The sequence below is a fragment of the Olea europaea genome, unplaced genomic scaffold, assembly GCF_002742605.1.
Source record: "Olea europaea var. sylvestris unplaced genomic scaffold, O_europaea_v1 scaffold2599, whole genome shotgun sequence".
NCBI lineage: Eukaryota > Viridiplantae > Streptophyta > Magnoliopsida > Lamiales > Oleaceae > Olea > Olea europaea.
In genome coordinates this window covers 18,911-40,206 of record NW_019244304.1, presented here as the reverse complement: position 1 = coordinate 40,206, position 21,296 = coordinate 18,911, and the positions used below count along the sequence as shown (strand labels likewise).

At 35.0% G+C, this 21,296-nt stretch overlaps 3 protein-coding genes across 3 annotated transcripts; 1 reads left to right on the top strand and 2 right to left on the bottom strand.

Annotated features, from left to right (window-relative positions):
• Positions 1-939: 939 nt before the first annotated feature.
• LOC111382994 (preprotein translocase subunit SECE1-like) lies at positions 940-1,470 on the bottom strand. The gene has a single exon (XM_023007035.1). The coding sequence runs from the start codon at positions 1,468-1,470 to the stop codon at positions 940-942; it is 531 nt and encodes a 176-aa protein (XP_022862803.1).
• A 7,042-nt stretch (positions 1,471-8,512) lies between these two features.
• On the top strand, positions 8,513-11,391 carry LOC111383001 (probable prefoldin subunit 2). Its single transcript, XM_023007045.1, has 2 exons — positions 8,513-8,655; positions 10,746-11,391. The coding sequence occupies exon 2, from the start codon at positions 10,750-10,752 to the stop codon at positions 11,191-11,193; it is 444 nt and encodes a 147-aa protein (XP_022862813.1). The 5' UTR covers positions 8,513-8,655; positions 10,746-10,749; the 3' UTR covers positions 11,194-11,391.
• Positions 11,392-12,655: 1,264 nt separating this feature from the next.
• On the bottom strand, positions 12,656-13,449 carry LOC111383005 (preprotein translocase subunit SECE1-like). The gene has a single exon (XM_023007051.1). The coding sequence runs from the start codon at positions 13,349-13,351 to the stop codon at positions 12,821-12,823; it is 531 nt and encodes a 176-aa protein (XP_022862819.1). The 5' UTR covers positions 13,352-13,449; the 3' UTR covers positions 12,656-12,820.
• Positions 13,450-21,296: the final 7,847 nt, after the last annotated feature.

Below are 21,296 nucleotides of genomic sequence, written 5' to 3'. Positions count from 1 at the left end.
AGATAAGAGAATTTTCTTATCAAGATTACTATTAGTAACGTCACTAATATCGATATATGGAAATTACAGCCTATCAGAATTTTAAACTTTCCATTTCAAAATTAAGATTTGTAATTTATTTTTTTTTATCAAAAATCAGATGATAATCAAAATTTTAAATTATAATAATTATATTACATTATTGTTATAAAATTACATTAATTTATATACCACCACACCATCCACCCCAAGCAGATTTCAAAACCCTAGATCTTTCTCATTTTCTTCTCTTTTTTACTCTCTATATTCTCCTCTCTCTACCTTCTGTTGATAAAATGTAGGGAAATCTGAATACGTTAATGAACTCCAAGGCACGAAAAAACGTTATCTTTTAAGAGATATTTCTCCCATATTCAACAAAGTCACAACTGGGGTATGATAGAAAATCTCTCTCAGAATACAATGGAGTCGTTTGATTCAAATTATGATTATTTGATCAAACCAAGAAGACACTCGAAAATAACTGATTGATGCCAAGAGAAAGAAGGAAGAATAAATTGTTTTTAATATGTTTGCAAATGAGAATTCGTCCAGAATTTATAGAAACTGAGGCAACTGTTTGAATAGGTGTATCCCTTGAAATCCTTGAGTACGTCTATTGGAAGTGACTGTTAAAAATGAACAGATGGACAGCGACAAACACTAATCTGGGCGGCAAATCATTCGCAAGACAAAAAATTAAACACATGCAAAATGATGAAAAATATCTAACACCTTCTATCTAAGGCGATGCCATTCCAAAATTCCTCAAAAACCATAGAAGAAATGACAGAGAGGAATACAAGTTAAAAATAAGAAACTATGTAACAAAAATTCAAGCAGTCAAATGCTTCTTTAACAAGTGGCAGGTGCAGGTCAAGAGGGCATACCCTCTCCCAGCAGATCACAACTCCTCTATCATCACCCGAAGAAATCCTGTATACCCTTTCCAGCAAAAACCCGATCCGAAAGCTCAGCCAAAACGGCATTAACAGTTAACAAAACGACACTCGACCCTGCCATCACCCCCAAAACAATTCCAGTAGTTCCCAACACTTTACTAAAACCAGGCCACTCAATTTCCCTAATTTCCTCTGCCACCCCACTCAAGAAATCAGGTTCCTTTTGCTCCCTCTCCTTCATTGCCTTCTTGATTTCCATACCCAATTCTGATATTCCCTCACTCTGATCTTTCTCGACCCGGTTATCCTCAGGAGGGTTTTCCTGGGTTTGGGATTCTGAGGCAACACTGGTGTTTTCTTGCTCTTGGGAGGCTTTGTTGAGGAAGGTCGAATTGGTGATTTTGGGAATGGAATATGTGAATTTTAAGGCGTTTTCTGTGAAAATATTAATGGGTCTTTCAGTAATATGGAATTTGGTGGTGTTGGGATGAGTGGATTTTTGGGATGCAATTATTGGAAAGGAAGAAGAGGGAGAGAAAGGCAAGGCCATATCTCTCTGCAAATTGGTGTTTGGTGAAGGAAGAGGGTGCTTTCTATTTAACTAAACCACACAAATATTTGGAAAAATGGATATCTGTTCGATCTATTTTCGTCGTCTTATACAGAGTTAGTACATTCATCGTGATTGATTAAAATACTTCTATTTTCATTACATCTAAAAAAGTTGACCCCAACCTTGACAACTCTCACCGTTTCGTTAATGGAGTATCTTGAAGGAGGTAAATCGCGAGATGTGTCCCAGTGGGTCAGGGAACAAGAGTTTGCTCGTATACTGATACCTACAAAGAGTCCAATTCCATATCTCAGAAATTGAATGCTCACACTGTGGCTGTCAGCAAGGTTGAAACTATCTCACTCCTGTCATTTGCACCACTGGATTACTAAGGATGCGTTTGATTGCGAGTAACTTATTTGAATGAAAATTGTTATTTAAATGTGTATGGCTAATTTAATTTTCAACCTATAAAATGTTATGTTTGTTTTTTTTTAATTAGTGGGTAGATGAGAAAGAGAAAGAGAGAGTGAATTCTTTGAAAAATAAAATCATACTCCCCTAAAAAAAATATTTTCTATTTTAGAAAAAATATAATTACGTGAAAATAAAGAGATTATCAATAAGAACATTTTTAGGTTTGATGAACTTTGTCATGAAAGTATGTTACATGAAAATTTCATGGGTTGGTTTGTCATAGATCTGGAAATTTTTAGATAAGAGAATTTTCTTATCAAGATTACTATTAGTAACGTCACTAATATCGATATATGGAAATTACAGCCTATCAGAATTTTAAGCTTTCCATTTCAAAATTAAGATTTGTAATTTATTTTTTTTTATCAAAAATCAGATGATAATCAAAATTTTAAATTATAATAATTATATTACATTATTGTTATAAAATTACATTAATTTATATACCACCACACCATCCACCCCAAGCTGATTTCAAAACCCTAGATCTTTCTCATTTTCTTCTCTTTTTTACTCTCTATATTCTCCTCTCTCTACCTTCTGTTGATAAAATGTAGGGAAATCTGAATACGTTAATGAACTCTAAGGCACGAAAAAACGTTATCTTTTAAGAGATATTTCTCCTCTATTCAACAAAGTCACAACTGGGGTATGATAGAAAATCTCTCTCAGGATACAATGGAGTCGTTTGATTCAAATTGTGATTATTTGATCAAACCAAGAAGACACTCGAAAATAATTGATTGATGCCAAGAGAAAGAAGGAAGAATAAATTGTTTTTAATGTGTTTGCAAACGAGAATTCGTCCAGAATTTATAGAAACCGAGGCAACTGTTTGAATAGGTGTATCTCTTGAAATCCTTGAGTACATCTATTAGAAGTGACTGTTAAAAATGAACAGATGCACAGCGACAAACACTAATCTGGGCGGCAAATCATTCGCAAGACAAAAAATTGAACACATGCAAAATGATGAAAAATATCTAACACCTTCTACCTAAGGCAACACTCTCCATCTCATTCTCCGGATTTTTACAGCAACGACTTTCTACCGACGATGCTCTAGCTAACTTTCCTGATTTTCAGGCTATCACAACAGCATTATGCTGCAGTTTGCGATAGCAGCGCCCGGCATGAAGATTTTGCTTTTTGCAACAATGGTTCTAGGTGATGCATCTTCTCATGTGCGCTAGAAATTAGGTTTGGATGTTGTTTGTGTTGGTGTTAGTGGCATGGAGGTGGCGATGGTGGTGGCTGCTTGGTGTTGCTGCTGGTGGCGATGAAGACGACGATGACGGAGTGTTTTCGTTGGATCTGGTGGTGGCAGTTGTGGAGGATGTCAGTGACAAAATTGATCCAGGAATGTAGATGTATGGTTGATGTTTTAGGTTTAAGGAAGTTGATCAGGAGTTGTTTATAGGAGGTTCTAATGAGACTGCTGCAGGTGGGATCATTGTCAGCGGGGAGTATTTGGAATGCATTTTTTTTCCCCAAATTGAAGAGATCTGGCTTAGGGTTCCATCTAGTCCTCAAATTGGGTTTATTGGATACATGATGCAGAAATGTCTTGGTTTGTTGTTTAGAGGATGGATGATTTGGCAAAAGTGGTGTGGTGGAGATGTGGATTGCAGTGTCGATTGCGTTGTAATGGTGGGTTTGGAGACGCTGTTGTTGCTCATGAGAGAAAATTTGGCATTGGTGGCCACGACGGCAAATACAAATTCAGATCTTGCTGCAGCCGGTGTCGTAGTGGTGTTTGCAAGTAGATTTTGCGGTTGGTGGTGTTTTATGGTGGTTTAAAGTGATTTTGGGTGGTGGCGTCGCTGTTGTGTTGGTGGTGTTGATGGCCGAGGTGAGGGTGGTCGTGCTGACAGTGGTAGCTAAGGTCACGGTGGTTGTAAAGTAGTGGTGGTAGTTATGTTGGTTGTGTTGTTACCGATAGGTGTTGATGGTGGTTCTTGTGGCTGAATAAATTGTTTTTAATATGTTTGCAAATGAGAATTCGTCCAGAATTTATAGAAACTGAGGCAACTGTTTGAATAGGTGTATCCCTTGAAATCCTTGAGTACGTCTATTGGAAGTGACTGTTAAAAATGAACAGATGGACAGCGACAAACACTAATCTGGGCGGCAAATCATTCGCAAGACAAAAAATTAAACACATGCAAAATGATGAAAAATATCTAACACCTTCTATCTAAGGCAACACTCTCCATCTCATTCTCCGGATTTTTACAGCAACGACTTTCTACCGACGATGCTCTAGCTAACTTTCCTGATTTTCAGGCTATCGCAACAGCATTATGCTGCAGTTTGCGATAGCAGCGCCCGGCATGAAGATTTTGCTTTTTGCAGCAATGGTTCTAGGTGATGCATCTTCTCATGCGCGCTAGAAATTAGGTTTGGATGTTGTTTGTGTTGGTGTTAGTGGCATGGAGGTGGCGATGGTGGTGGCTGCTTGGTGTTGCTGCTGGTGGCGATGAAGACGAAGATGACGGAGTGTTTTCGTTGGATCTGGTGGTGGCAGTTGTGGAGGATGTCAGTGACAAAATTGATCCAGGAATGTAGATGTATGGTTGATGTTTTAGGTTTAAGGAAGTTGATCTGGAGTTGTTTATAGGAGGTTCTAATGAGACTGCTGCAGGTGGGATCATTGTCAGCGGGGAGTATTTGGAATGCATTTTTTCCCCCCAAATTGAAGAGATCTGGCTTAGGGTTCCATCTAGTCCTCAAATTGGGTTTATTGGATACATGATGCAGAAATGTCTTGGTTTGTTGTTTAGAGGATGGATGATTTGGCAGAAGTGGTGTGGTGGAGATGTGGATTGCAGTGTCGATTGCGTTGTAATGGTGGGTTTGGAGATGCTGTTGTTGCTCATGAGAGAAAATTTGGCATTGGTGGCCACGACAACAAATACAGATTCAGATCTTGCTGCAGCCGGTGTCATAGTGGTGTTTGCAAGTAGTTTTTGCGGTTGGTGGTGTTTTATGGTGGTTTAAAGTGATTTTGGGTGGTGGCGTCGCTGTTGTGTTGGTGGTGTTGATGGCCGAGGTGAGGGTGGTCGTGCTGACAATGGTAGCTAAGGTCACGGTGGTTGTAAAGTAGTGGTGGTAGTTATGTTGGTTGTGTTGTTACCGATAGGTGTTGATGGTGGTTCTTGTGGCTATGGCATTGGAGGTAGTGGTGTCACAAATTATACGGTTGATTGTGACTAATGAATTAGTTAATATGTGATCAATTAAATAGCTAAATTGAGATCAATAAATAATGTGTAACCTAAAAATTTGTTAATTTGTAACCATTGTGACCTCGTAAGGAGTTGTGTCTTATACAATTTATGATTTGTGATCGATAAATAAATTATAACCTATACATTTTTTAATTTGTGATTGATAACAAATTGTGACCTGTAAAATTTCTGATTGATGACCGTGAAATAATTTATAACCTATAAAAAATTTTATTTGTGATTGAAAAATAATATGTGACCAATTAGTTTGACAATTATGACTGAATTATATAAAATTGTGACTTTAATATATTTAATTTATAAAACATATTTTCAATTAATTATTTTATAGAGAAAATTTAATTAATATTTGATGTTTGAAACTTTGTTTCTTATTTTTGAAATGAATGATACTTAATAACTTGAATATGAAATTTTCCCATATTAGCAATTAGGGTTGAGCGTAGGTTGGATTGGGTTGAATCCAACCCAAATCAAATTCAACATGATCAATTTGATCTAAAATCAAATCAACCCAACCCAACTATTTGTTTAAATCCAACCCAATTTGGGTCCAATAAGTCCAACATTGATTCCCTCAGATGTGTCAATTGGGCAAATACGCCCATAGTGACTAGGATGAATATCTCGTATCCGAAAACTAGCAGTTGGTCAGTTTGGGTTTAGACCCAATTTAAGTTGGATCCGACTATATTTTGTTGAATTTGAACTATTTTTAAAGTTTGGATCCACTTGAAAATCTCAGTTATTTTTAACCTATACAAGGAATTAATTTTGAAAATAAATTTATAAATGATTTTGAAACTATGAAGCATTATATTTTTACATATTTATTAATTTCATTATCACATCCTTAATTTTTAGTTTATCGTTATATTATTTTGCATTTGTGCATTTTATTCATATCAATCAGTCTATGTAAAAAAATGGGACGTTTGCACATTCTAGACCTTTCTCTTATATACACTATTGTGTTTATGGAGATTTTTTCATTTTAATTATTAATTTTTTAATGGAAAAATTACATAAATCCAGATACTTAAACTTTTAAATTCAAAATTCAGGGTTAAAGTTTACTTGTACAAAAATCAGGTATTATATATAATTAATCCCCAATTCAATTAAAAACCATAATAATTTCCTCCATTTTCAATTTTCAATCCTGTCTCTCTTCCCTCTCTCTTCTCAGTTCTCACGTTGACTTCTCTTCTGTCTCTGCCCTCCGTCGATAACCATCAACGTTGAGGAGTGCCGTTGTCGCCGTCGAAGATGTAAGGGTCGAGCGGCGGCATAGTTGCTGCAGTGTGGCGCCATCGCAGTTGGCGATATGAGCAATCTTGCCGATCGAAGCCACACCGCCAATCAAAGCTATGAGCATCGAAGTGAGCTCTCATAGCGGCGTTGCGCGGCGTTGTCATGGCTAGTTGAGCGGGCAAAGGTTTTTCTTGTGATTTTTCGACATTTTTTCTTGCATTTTTGGGGTGGTGGTTGCGCAAGCGGAGGTTTCTACCATGATTTTGCTGCGCTGTGCAATGGTTTTTCTTGTGATTTTTGGACCTTTTTTGTTGCTTTTTGAGGTGATGGTTGCGCATGCGGTGATAGTGTGCTGTGGTAATGGTGGTGGTGGCCGGTTTATGGATTCTTAGTGGGGATGGTGGTTGGGTGTGATGTAAATGGAGATAGAGGAGATGGTGGTGGTGGTGGTGGTTTTGGTGTTGTGTTGTGCTGTGGGCGGTGCGATGTGCGGTGGTGGTGTGTTGTGGGCGTCGTGGTGTTACGGGTACGGTGATGCTAATGATGGTGGTGGCAGGAGACGGTGGTGCTCATCTTGGTGAGATGATGGTGGTTCTGGATGCGGTAGTGTCCAACTATTGTTGTATTGCTGTTGATGATGATGGCGATGGTGGTTGCAGTGGTAGTGATGGGTGGGGGTTTGTGACCAATAATTAGACATCCGTGACCAACTATTTGGGCGTCTGTGACCAAAAATTAGTGGTCGATCAGTATCAAGGTTGGATGTTTAGTGCATATGACCAACAATTTTGTTATTTGTGACCAAGAAATTGTGACCGATGTGACCTGGAACTATGGAAATGGAGGCGCCGTCCCCCGTCTATGAGCATATTTAAATCCCGGCCTTGAGCCGGGCATGGCTACTTTGCAGCGTAAAGTTTATACATTACCTTGCACACAAAAACATGATGTTTGTTACAATCACTAGCCTTTATTTGATAAATTAATAACGGTTGTTTTATATTTACATATTAATAAATACAGAATTCTATTGGTTTCCATTTTTTCAAAATTCATTTTCAACCAAACATTCCTCAATGAACTAATTTTACACGTATATTGAAAATTTTTCCTTATTTTTTGATCATATATTCTCCAAAATTTTTTTTTTAAAAAAATCACCATTTCAAAATGTATATTTTTCTAAAATGGGATTCAAACAAGGACTTGATAAAACTATTCTTCGGTACGGATGCAAACAAGGCATCAATTTAAGGGTGAGAAACAAGAATAAAGCTATTTGTATAATTATTGTTGATAATTGTGATTGACAAAATTGATGTTGTCAAGATTTGGACCATTGATTTGAAAAATAATTTCTAAAATAGATGAAGATAATGTTGTCAAGTGTATGTTGTTAATTAAGATTGTAAAAATATTGTATAAGTAGCATGGTTGGAAAAACAAATAAGCTAGGATTCTCGGAGTCAAGATTGAGAGATGTTTTATCTCTAATTCTAAGAAGCCCAAATTTGTGTTAGCTCATGTTGGGCCCGGTTTTTTAAGGTCTTCAAACAAATTTGATGGCCCGCTTATAGTGAGCACGGCCTTTGTATTTTTGGTCCTGCTACTTGTACATAGCTTGGTATACAGTCCCTCTCACAAGAGAGGGGTCGTGATTTTTTTATTGGATGTCTACCCCCTTCTTTTGCGAGAGGGTTGTACACCGAGCTGTCAAAGCTCAGGCAAATTCCTTGTATTTCTTCTATACAAATTATTTTGGAACTTTTGCTTCTTACTTTTTTTCCTTAAATTAAACCCTTGTTTGAGTCCTTTCGTTTTATAAAAATGTATTTTTGAATAATATATTGATAAAAAATATATAGTTATAAAATAAGAAAAATTTTAAATTTGTATTTAATATTATTTTATTAAAAAACATGTAATTAAAATAATGTTAAAATATTATTTAAAAATATATTTTCTCAGAAGAATGAAGCTCAGAAGGGGCTAAATTTCTAAAAGTATCTTTAATTTCAAAATTTATTTATTAGGAAATATTTGAGGTGGGATCCAAGACAAATAATAGAAGTATAAAAGCCTCTCAGTCTCCTTTCTTCCCTTCTCTTCCCCTCACCTCTTCCTGACCTCTTCAGTCAATCGTTTCTCTACTCTCGCTCAATCGGCTGCCTCTCTCACTTAGAACCCTCTGATTACTAAGGTCAGTTCAATTTTGATTGATCTTTTCAATACCGACACAACACTGGGAGAAATTAGCAAATACATATTTGAAAGAGTTAGGGTTTATGCTTTTACATAATATTCCTGTGTCCCTGAATTTATACAATGTTAGTTTGTAGATGTTAGTTTCAAAAGGTTTGTCCTTTTTTTGGTGTACTTGGGTTTTTATGTATCGTGAATGTTTTATGATTGCGCTCAGTTTTTGCATTTATGCAAAACAAAATATAGTGATTTAAGCTTCGTTTGAATTATAGACGATGTTTGTTGTTGAATTTTTAGTCTTTTGACTATTTTTAGTAATCAAGGTTTGTAAACGGTGTAATATCTAAGGATGGCATATTATCTCACTATTGTAGCAATTGAAGTTTAATCTTGTAAAAACTAGAAAAGGCTAAAGAGTACTATCTAAAATAATTTGAACATAATACAAGTACAGACAGTCCTCTTCTTATATAAGCATTGGAATGGAAGGAGAGATTCATTTACAATTGAGTCTCCTCAAAATTTAAGAATTCTTATATAAGAAACTCTTAATATAATTAGAAAACTGATAACCTACCTTATCAACTAAATAACAAAATTAATGAAATACTGGCAATCCTAGTTACGAATAATATTTGAATCCTAAAACTACGTGTAATAACTGATTTCTAGTAGAATTGTCATACATGACCCACCAACACATACCTGCACCTGTATATGTGTGTATTATTTCCAGTTTGTGCATTTTTTGTTTATCTGGGTTTCACGCAAACTGAAGGTGTTAGTTTATTGTGTCTCTTTCCCTCGAGGCATTGGGACTTCGAGGGCAGGGGAACATGAATGGATTCCTATAGAAATGAAATATTCTTAGCTAATTAGTGTAATCTTTAGATATATTCATGGATATTGGTAACAAACTGCTATGCCTTCTAGTATTGAACTGAAAAAAATCTTTTTGTCTGGGATGTAAATCTTGAGGAAACTGGTGGATACTGAATTTTTGCATTCAACCGATCTATGAATTTTAGGGTCTTTTTGTTCAACAATCACCCACTATTTATTTCTCTCATATGCCTTCCCCTCTGTTTATGGTTGGTAAATGTTTGGGCTAGTTCAAGCTATGGGGTTTCAGTTGCAGTGCGGCATGTTGGTGCTGTCAATTAAAATAATTCTGGGCAATGTATGCAAGTGTTACTTGTTTTTTGTTTACCTTGTTATGTCACTTTTACTGGTTTTAGTAAACAAAATTTTGAAAGTGCTTAGGATATAATTATTTTGAACTCCTAGTTGGTCTAATGATGAACTTCAGGAGTGGACAAAAATGATTCAGTTGCCAACCACAAATCAAATGGGAACAATGTTGTGTTAAATTTATTTTATTTTATTTTTTCTGTTTACCTTGTTATTTCACACTTACTGGTGTAAGTAAATATAACTTTGAAAGTGTCTTTGAAGTAAGTTAGGATTTAATTATTTCGAACTTCTAGTTGGTCTATAACAATGAACTGAAGGGAGTAGAGAAAAATGATTCAGTTGTGAACCCCTAATCCAGTGGGAACAAGGCTTAGTTTTTCTTGTTTGTGGTAATATGATGCATCTTGAAGATGGAGCTTGTCGCTATTGTAAGGTATCTCTAGCTGGACTTTTCATCAGAGAAGGATGGACATTGATTGATAGCTTCTCAGTTCTGTGTATTTCATTTTCCTTTTATGTTCTGCTTCTAGCATTTTTAGCTTAAGTTGTTGTCGGAAAAGGATTAATTTTTGACAGAGAGCCTATCACGTGTCTGTATTTTATTTATTTCCTTTTATGCCAATTATTGTCGTTGGGGAGCCAATTGATCTGGGTTGGTTCCCGTCCACCCGGATCAAATGGCATCCTGAAACACATGACAATATGGGTCGTATCTAGTTCTCACCGGAAAGAAATCTACTGAATATTCTTTCTGTTTCCCGCCTGACACAATTCGACGGGCTGTGAGACCTATTATGTGATTTGCATAAAGCATTTTCAACTGTTTGAGATGTAGAAATTACAGAAGAACATGAGTCATAGTTTGACCAAAGTTTGTTTTCCTATTCATATTAGTATCATGGCGAAAGCTGAAGGTGATGGTAAGGAACCAATGAACGAGCAAGCCGTCGCCAACATCTATGGTGCCATGAGGGCTGAGATCAACCAAATTTACTCCAAAATTACTGAACTTGAGATGGAGGTTAGTGAGCATTCACTCGTGATCAACGCAATTAAACCTCTTGATCCGTCGAGGCGTTGCTACCGGATGATTGGAGGTGTCCTCGTGGAAAGAACCATTAAAGAAGTTTTGCCAGCTGTCCAGCGAAACAAGGAGGGGATTGAAGAGGTAATAAATCGACTCAACGAGGCCTTGGAGAAGAAGAAAAAGGAGGTCGCTGAATTCGAGGCCAAATACAAAATTAGAATTAAAAAAACTGATGGTGAAATGAAAGATGAGAGTGGTAAGAAGGAAGGAAATGCACAGGGAGTCCTTGTTGGTCCTGCGAGTGTTAGTGAGTAGATATTTTTCCTATTAAGCCCTTTCTCGTGCCAGCTTTTTTTATTCATAATTAACAACTTTGAATGCTTTGTTGCCTTTGGTGTAAACTTGATATGCTTTCGTTGGTTAGATGTTAAAACTGATCGAACTCTGTGCTGTATCTTGGGAGTTGGTTTTTTTATGAATTCTGGTAGCCTAACTTGGACACTTGTTTGCTTATATTGGGAGGTTGGCCTTTTAAACTTTGATGATCAACTAATATTGTTTTTTCAAATATCCAGAAATTCTCTTTACGATGTCCTTCTCTGAACTCCATCTTCACCCACACCCTGTTTCCTAAATGCGCGACTTTGCTAACCTTTTTTCCGTTCTCCTTCCTACCGCGTTGCACTTTCTTTACTGTGTTTGCTGTGTTGATTTAGCAGAGAAGTGGTCAATTTTGAGGTCCGTCTACCAGAGTTTTTGTTTGTAGAAGAACTTTTCGGTGAAGTTGCGTTAAGTCAGTTTCATCTAAAAGCTATTTTAACCAAACATATACTTCTAAACAACTATATAAATATGTTCAAGGGTCTATTTAATTGTAAATATGAAATTAAATTGAATTGAAAACGAATTTCAAGGAATTGAATTGCTTAGAAATTATTTTTCTAGAAATTATAAATTATTGCGTTTGATTGATATAATTTTTTACCTGAAAAATGTTAAAATAAAAGTGTTTTTTAGTGTTCATTTGGTTTTGTTTTACATGAAAATTATCAATTAAATGGATAAAATTTATTGATATTGGGAATTAAATTTGTTTCCAATGCCAACAAAAAAAATTCAAGAAAATCATCTATCTTTTGGTATTCGTTTGGCTTTGTTTTGCATGAAAATTGTTCATTAAAGAAAAATATTTTTTTTACAATAATTTTTAAAATTTATTTTCATGGCAAAAAAAAAAAAAAAAAACATGGACAGTGAGTTGGAAAACCAATTCTTATCCATATGGTTTTCAAGGAAAACCAAGAAAATCACAATTTTCAAGACAAAATTAAATTTCATGAAAAAAATGTTTTATCAAATATAAAAAAAGTTGAAAAATAGAATTCATTTTTCATTTTCCATGGAATTCAAGACCAATCAAACATGGCCTAAAAGTAATTTCTCACTACTAGAAATAATATTTGACATTTTAAAATATATGTCAAATGTATCGTTTGTTTTAACCATGTTACATGTACATTGCATTTGACATCAAGATTTAAACTCTTTCGTGTGACCATATCTACACCATTAATTTTGATCAATACCATCACATCGCTCTTTAGATTTTTTGCACTTAGAGGAACGTCAAAAAAGGTATCAAAAAAAATGTTCAGCTGGCATTATTTCATTTGTTTAATTTGTTTCAATTGATTTAGTGTCAATTTGGACTTGACCATTTTTAGTTTTTCACATACAATATATAACTAAAAGCTATTTTTCACTTTCGAAGATGCCATTCCAAAATTCCTCAAAAACCATAGAAGAAATGACAGAGAGGAATACAAGTTAAAAATAAGAAACTATGTAACAAAAATTCAAGCAGTCAAATGCTTCTTTAACAAGTGGCAGGTGCAGGTCAAGAGGGCATACCCTCTCCCAGCAGATCACAACTCCTCTATCATCACCCGAAGAAATCCTGTATACCCTTTCCAGCAAAAACCCGATCCGAAAGCTCAGCCAAAACGGCATTAACAGTTAACAAAACGACACTCGACCCTGCCATCACCCCCAAAACAATTCCAGTAGTTCCCAACACTTTACTAAAACCAGGCCACTCAATTTCCCTAATTTCCTCTGCCACCCCACTCAAGAAATCAGGTTCCTTTTGCTCCCTCTCCTTCATTGCCTTCTTGATTTCCATACCCAATTCTGATATTCCCTCACTCTGATCTTTCTCGACCCGGTTATCCTCAGGAGGGTTTTCCTGGGTTTGGGATTCTGAGGCAACACTGGTGTTTTCTTGCTCTTGGGAGGCTTTGTTGAGGAAGGTCGAATTGGTGATTTTGGGAATGGAATATGTGAATTTTAAGGCGTTTTCTGTGAAAATATTAATGGGTCTTTCAGTAATATGGAATTTGGTGGTGTTGGGATGAGTGGATTTTTGGGATGCAATTATTGGAAAGGAAGAAGAGGGAGAGAAAGGCAAGGCCATATCTCTCTGCAAATTGGTGTTTGGTGAAGGAAGAGGGTGCTTTCTATTTAACTAAACCACACAAATATTTGGAAAAATGGATATCTGTTCGATCTATTTTCGTCGTCTTATACAGAGTTAGTACATTCATCGTGATTGATTAAAATACTTCTATTTTCATTACATCTAAAAAAGTTCACCCCAATCTTGACAACTCTCACCGTCTCATTAATGGAGTATCTTGAAGGAGGTAAATCACGAGATGTGTTCCAGCGGGTCAGGGAACAAGAGTTTGCTCGTATACTGATGCCTACAAAGAGTCCAATTCCATATCTCAGAAATTGAATGCTCACACTGTGGCTGTCAGCAAGGTTGAAACTATCTCACTCCTGTCATTTGCACCACTGGATTACTAAGGATGCGTTTGATTGCGAGTAACTTATTTGAATGAAAATTGTTATTTAAATGTGTATGGCTAATTTAATTTTCAACCTATAAAATGTTATGTTTGTTTTTTTTTAATTAGTGGGTAGATGAGAAAGAGAAAGAGAGAGTGAATTCTTTGAAAAATAAAATCATACTCCCCTAAAAAAAAAAATTTATTTTAGAAAAAATATAATTACGTGATCAAAGGTATGAAAATAAAGAGATTATCAATAAGAACATTTTTAGGTTTGATGAACTTTGTCATGAAAGTATGTTACATGAAAATTTCATGGGTTGGTTTGTCATAGATTTGGAAATTTTTAGATAAGAGAATTTTCTTATCAAGATTACTATTAGTAACGTCACTAATATCGATATATGGAAATTACAGCCTATCAGAATTTTAAACTTTCCATTTCAAAATTAAGATTTGTAATTTATTTTTTTTTATCAAAAATCAGATGATAATCAAAATTTTAAATTATAATAATTATATTACATTATTGTTATAAAATTACATTAATTTATATACCACCACACCATCCACCCCAAGCAGATTTCAAAACCCTAGATCTTTCTCATTTTCTTCTCTTTTTTACTCTCTATATTCTCCTCTCTCTACCTTCTGTTGATAAAATGTAGGGAAATCTGAATACGTTAATGAACTCCAAGGCACGAAAAAACGTTATCTTTTAAGAGATATTTCTCCCATATTCAACAAAGTCACAACTGGGGTATGATAGAAAATCTCTCTCAGGATACAATGGAGTCGTTTGATTCAAATTGTGATTATTTGATCAAACCAAGAAGACACTCGAAAATAATTGATTGATGCCAAGAGAAAGAAGGAAGAATAAATTGTTTTTAATATGTTTGCAAATGAGAATTCGTCCAGAATTTATAGAAACTGAGGCAACTGTTTGAATAGGTGTATCCCTTGAAATCCTTGAGTACGTCTATTGGAAGTGACTGTTAAAAATGAACAGATGGACAGCGACAAACACTAATCTGGGCGGCAAATCATTCGCAAGACAAAAAATTGAACACATGCAAAATGATGAAAAATATCTAACACCTTCTATCTAAGGCAACACTCTCCATCTCATTCTCCGGATTTTTACAGCAACGACTTTCTACCGACGATGCTCTAGCTAACTTTCCTGATTTTCAGGCTATCACAACAGCATTATGCTGCAGTTTGCGATAGCAGCGCCCGGCATGAAGATTTTGCTTTTTGCAACAATGGTTCTAGGTGATGCATCTTCTCATGCGCGCTAGAAATTAGGTTTGGATGTTGTTTGTGTTGGTGTTAGTGGCATGGAGGTGGCGATGGTGGTGGCTGCTTGGTGTTGCTGCTGGTGGCGATGAAGACGACGATGACGGAGTGTTTTCGTTGGATCTGGTGGTGGCAGTTGTGGAGGATGTCAGTGACAAAATTGATCCAGGAATGTAGATGTATGGTTGATGTTTTAGGTTTAAGGAAGTTGATCAGGAGTTGTTTATAGGAGGTTCTAATGAGACTGCTGCAGGTGGGATCATTGTCAGCGGGGAGTATTTGGAATGCATTTTTTTTCCCCAAATTGAAGAGATCTGGCTTAGGGTTCCATCTAGTCCTCAAATTGGGTTTATTGGATACATGATGCAGAAATGTCTTGGTTTGTTGTTTAGAGGATGGATGATTTGGCAGAAGTGGTGTGGTGGAGATGTGGATTGCAGTGTCGATTGCGTTGTAATGGTGGGTTTGGAGATGCTGTTGTTGCTCATGAGAGAAAATTTGGCATTGGTGGCCACGACGGCAAATACAAATTCAGATCTTGCTGCAGCCGGTGTCATAGTGGTGTTTGCAAGTAGTTTTTGCGGTTGGTGGTGTTTTATGGTGGTTTAAAGTGATTTTGGGTGGTGGCGTCGCTGTTGTGTTGGTGGTGTTGATGGCCGAGGTGAGGGTGGTCGTGCTGACAATGGTAGCTAAGGTCACGGTGGTTGTAAAGTAGTGGTGGTAGTTATGTTGGTTGTGTTGTTACCGATAGGTGTTGATGGTGGTTCTTGTGGCTATGGCATTGGAGGTAGTGGTGTCACAAATTATACGGTTGATTGTGACTAATGAATTAGTTAATATGTGATCAATTAAATAGCTAAATTGAGATCAATAAATAATGTGTAACCTAAAAATTTGTTAATTTGTAACCATTGTGACCTCGTAAGGAGTTGTGTCTTATACAATTTATGATTTGTGATCGATAAATAAATTATAACCTATACATTTTTTAATTTGTGATTGATAACAAATTGTGACCTGTAAAATTTCTGATTGATGACCGTGAAATAATTTATAACCTATAAAAAATTTTATTTGTGATTGAAAAATAATATGTGACCAATTAGTTTGACAATTATGACTGAATTATATAAAATTGTGACTTTAATATATTTAATTTATAAAACATATTTTCAATTAATTATTTTATAGAGAAAATTTAATTAATATTTGATGTTTGAAACTTTGTTTCTTATTTTTGAAATGAATGATACTTAATAACTTGAATATGAAATTTTCCCATATTAGCAATTAGGGTTGAGCGTAGGTTGGATTGGGTTGAATCCAACCCAAATCAAATTCAACATGATCAATTTGATCTAAAATCAAATCAACCCAACCCAACTATTTGTTTAAATCCAACCCAATTTGGGTCCAATAAGTCCAACATTGATTCCCTCAGATGTGTCAATTGGGCAAATACGCCCATAGTGACTAGGATGAATATCTCGTATCCGAAAACTAGCAGTTGGTCAGTTTGGGTTTAGACCCAATTTAAGTTGGATCCGACTATATTTTGTTGAATTTGAACTATTTTTAAAGTTTGGATCCACTTGAAAATCTCAGTTATTTTTAACCTATACAAGGAATTAATTTTGAAAATAAATTTATAAATGATTTTGAAACTATGAAGCATTATATTTTTACATATTTATTAATTTCATTATCACATCCTTAATTTTTAGTTTATCGTTATATTATTTTGCATTTGTGCATTTTATTCATATCAATCAGTCTATGTAAAAAAATGGGACGTTTGCACATTCTAGACCTTTCTCTTATATACACTATTGTGTTTATGGAGATTTTTTCATTTTAATTATTAATTTTTTAATGGAAAAATTACATAAATCTAGATACTTAAACTTTTAAATTCAAAATTCAGGGTTAAAGTTTACTTGTACAAAAATCAGGTATTATATATAATTAATCCCCAATTCAATTAAAAACCATAATAATTTCCCCCATTTTCAATTTTCAATCCTGTCTCTCTTCCCTCTCTCTTCTCAGTTCTCACGTCGACTTCTCTTCTGTCTCTGCCCTCCGTCGATAACCATCAACGTTGAGGAGTGCCGTTGTCGCCGTCGAAGATGTAAGCGTCGAGCGGCGGCATAGTTGCTGCAGTGTGGCGCCGTCGCAGTTGGCGATATGAGCAATCTTGCCAATCGAAGCCACACCGCCAATCAAAGCTATGAGCATCGAAGTGAGCTTTCATAGCGGCGTTGCGCGGCATTGTCATGGCTAGTTGAGCGGGCAAAGGTTTTTCTTGTGATTTTTCGACATTTTTTCTTGCATTTTTGGGGTGGTGGTTGCGCAAGCGGAGGTTTCTACCATGATTTTGCTGCGCTGTGCAATGGTTTTTCTTGTGATTTTTGGACCTTTTTTGTTGCTTTTTGAGGTGATGGTTGCGCATGCGGTGATAGTGTGCTGTGGTAATGGTGGTGGTGGCCGGTTTATGGATTCTTAGTGGGGATGGTGGTTGGGTGTGATGTAAATGGAGATAGAGGAGATGGTGGTGGTGGTTTTGGTGTTGTGTTGTGTTGTGCTGTGGGCGGTGCGATGTGCGATGGTGGTGTGTTGTGGGCGTCGTGGTGTTACGGGTACGGTGATGCTAATGATGGTGGTGGCAGGAGACGGTGGTGCTCATCTTGGTGAGATGATGGTGGTTCTGGATGCGGTAGTGTCCAACTATTGTTGTATTGCTGTTGATGATGATGGCGAAGGTGGTTGCAGTGGTAGTGATGGGTGGGGGTTTGTGACCAATAATTAGACATCCGTGACCAACTATTTGGGCGTCTGTGACCAAAAATTAGTGGTCGATCAGTATCAAAGTTGGATGTTTAGTGCATATGACCAACAATTTTGTTATTTGTGACCAAGAAATTGTGACCTATGTGACTTGTAGATAAAATATAACTTGTAATTTGAATGATCCGTGGTTTTGAAATAATCTGTGATCTATAAAAAAAAAAATTTGTAACCTTGAAACAATCTTTGACCAATTAAGTTGACGATATGTGACCTATAAATAAATTTGTGACCTATAATTATGAATCTGTAACCATTAATCGAATAGTTGTGACTTTATTATCTTTATTTAATAAATATTTCTAATTAATTAGTTAAAACCTAATTTTTACATTAATGAAACTTTCATAAGCCAAGATCTAACCAACTCGACCTCAAATTTGATTTTCTAACTCAACCCAGCCCAAATTGAACTTGAAAACCAACCCAAATCGATCGGTTTGGATTGGGTTGATTGGTTTAAGCGATTTGAATTGATTTTTGCCCAGCCGTAAATATCATTGTAGATATAAATATTATCAAAAATAACGTTTTTAAGCTTCATGAACTTGTTCAAAAATTCTGCCAAGAATGAAAATTTTCAGGATATGAGAAAAATATTTATTTTGGTAAAGGAAAAAATATTAAAAATATTTAATAAGAAAACTATTATTTAATTATCAAAATTTTAAAGTATTTTTTTACGTTAATCTAATCATGCACCTATTTTGGAAAAATATGGAAAAAGACTGGAATGATTGTAACAATTAATAAATAATGGATAAATCCTCCCATTTTAACAATCTTTTTGGCGTTAGTAAATACTTGAGCAATATTATTAAAGTGTGTATTTAAAATTAATTAGAAAAAGGGATAATTTCAATATGTTTTCATGCAACACCTTTGAAAACTGGAAGATTATTATTAGAATCCTTAACTTTTGAATAGGTGAGGACTTCGGTCCTCAACCTATCTGTGATTTTGGGTTCCCTAATTCCCGGAAACAGTTCTTCTTTAGAACCTCGGAAAGTCTCCCTTTATTTTTATTTTTATTATTATTATTTTTTTAATATTATTGAAAATGACTATTATCCTTAGGAGCTTAATTACGTCAATTTTTGAGTTTACATTCCTTTTTTATTTTTAAAATAAAACAAAAGTTTTATTCGTTGATTTTTTATTAATAAATAATTACATAACATGAAAATATCATGTCGGTGTTTGAACCGATATAATCTCTGACTCACTTCCAATAAGATTATACAGTTTTAAATAGTAAAATTTCAAATTATAGTATGTAAGGTCAGATCAGAAGCTCATCCAACGAGCTCAACCATGTGTTGCTGTCATATATGAACATCGTTATTACTCATTGAAAATTGGGCCCTACTACAAATACAGGGCTTTGTAATATAGGGGGCCTATTAAAGCCCCCAGCCCATCATAGAATGCTAGCTCGACCCCCCTCCATTATAGGGCCCCTGTACCAGGGGCCTTTCTCTTGAACATGTGTCTTCTAACAATATTATCACCTCCAAAATGATCACTCCCGAAAGAATAAGTGTTACCTTGTTGTAGCACCTTTCCACCATTCAATCACAGGAGAGATTTGATTGCCTATGCGGTAGATAATCATGATCTAAACAAGAGTTACGTCCTAAGTATAAGCTTTGTTTGATTTCCATTTTATTAAAAATACATTTTTCTCTTTCTTCTTTTCAATCATACATTCTTTAATAAAATATATATATATATATATATATAATATGCAAATTCAAAAATTTCCTTATTTTTTAAACACATATTCTCCATTCAAATTACTATTCCAAAATGATTTTTTTCAGGTAAAAAATGAGCATTAAACAAGCAAATAATAATGTTTGACTTGTCAAACTCAACAACCAATCAAAACTCTCTAATCAGGACAGTGGTTCACATCTCGAGGTTGATACTGTAGCTAGATGTGATAAGGGTTGGCAAACACTTGGTTAACGACTTATAAATAAGGCCAAAACTCACTCTTTGTAATAAACTCAAAACCATCTCTGCAAAGAATTTCTTTCCATTTACAATATTCTAGTAATTATCCTGTTAAATTCATCTTAAATTGATCTAAATTTTCACATCAATTTTACTCATCGACATATATAAAATATGTACATTACATGTTCAATGTGTTACAACGTGAAGGAATAGCATTCCTTATTATAAAAAATGTTAATAAAATCTTCGACATTTATAATAATTTATCAATTTTCACCGGTTTTGATATCAAAACCAATTTGGCCATCCCATCGAGCCCTCGTTCGACTACTAAATGGTCCAAGTATATTAATTGGATCAATCGATCCATTCAAACTTTACAATTATGAGTTTAATGATTACTACTGTCAAATGCTACCCGATAGCTATTAGGTCAAAATAATAAACTCCACACTGAGACTGCATGTCAATATTTTCATTTTTCCATCTCCTTGAATTGTTTCGACCTTTATTTCCTCTTCGGATATATTTTGGCTTTTGAGGAAGGGTGAGCTTATCATCATTGATCATTCATATTGTGGAGTCATGCGAAGCGTGAGGTCTAAATCTATTTTGAGGTGCACGCCTCGTGGGCCTAAATTTAATTTGACCATGCCATGGGAATTTGGAACATAACGAAAAAATCAAGATTTGCAAATAAAACACATGAAAAATTGTTATACAAGAAGAGTTTGCGATTTTTGGATTATGGAATATGCATGGTAAAGAAAAAAAAAATACAGTCGAAACTTGCTGATGAATGACCATAGTTTGAAATTGATAGAACTGAAATATTTTTCGAAAGTTTTATTTCCGCTGCGATATAACAAATTGTGAATTGTAATCTTTAAAAGTTTAATAGTAATCGACATATAAAGATTTACGTTTCTCTTTTAACAATGTTGACATTTTAAGTTAAAAATCCAACACTTAAACATAGTGTTGAAGTAGGTAAAGTGGCTAAGTTCAAAATTTAACGTCACCCATTTGATAAAATTGTGCATGTGCCACATGGTTTGATAAAAAAACCAGATGATGATGATGATAATGATAATAATAAGGGGGTGTTTGATAGTCATTTTTATGTAAAAATGTATTTTAAAATTGTAAAATGATGTGAAATGTGTGATTGAAAAATAAGGAAATTCTTTTGATTTACGTGTAATATTATTTTAATAAAGAATATGTGGTTGAAAAGAAGAGAGAAAAATACATTTTGAAAAAAATGACTACCAAACGGGGTCTAATAATAACAACAACAATAACAACAGTAACACTAATAACATGCTATACAAATGAATTTGTAGTACAATTTTGTTCGAAACAAGTGACATTATGGTCCAACTTTAAATTTGGTGTTCGATAGAAATATGGATTTTTCCATTCCAAAAAAGGGTTGATTCAGACCTTTATATA

Excerpts from the sequence above, each read along its gene's own strand:
- LOC111383001 (XM_023007045.1), top strand. The coding sequence starts at position 10,750 with ATGGCGAAAGCTGAAGGTGATGGTAAGGAACCAATGAACGAGCAAGCC.
- LOC111383005 (XM_023007051.1), bottom strand. The coding sequence starts at position 13,351 with ATGGCCTTGCCTTTCTCTCCCTCTTCTTCCTTTCCAATAATTGCATCC.
- LOC111382994 (XM_023007035.1), bottom strand. The coding sequence starts at position 1,470 with ATGGCCTTGCCTTTCTCTCCCTCTTCTTCCTTTCCAATAATTGCATCC.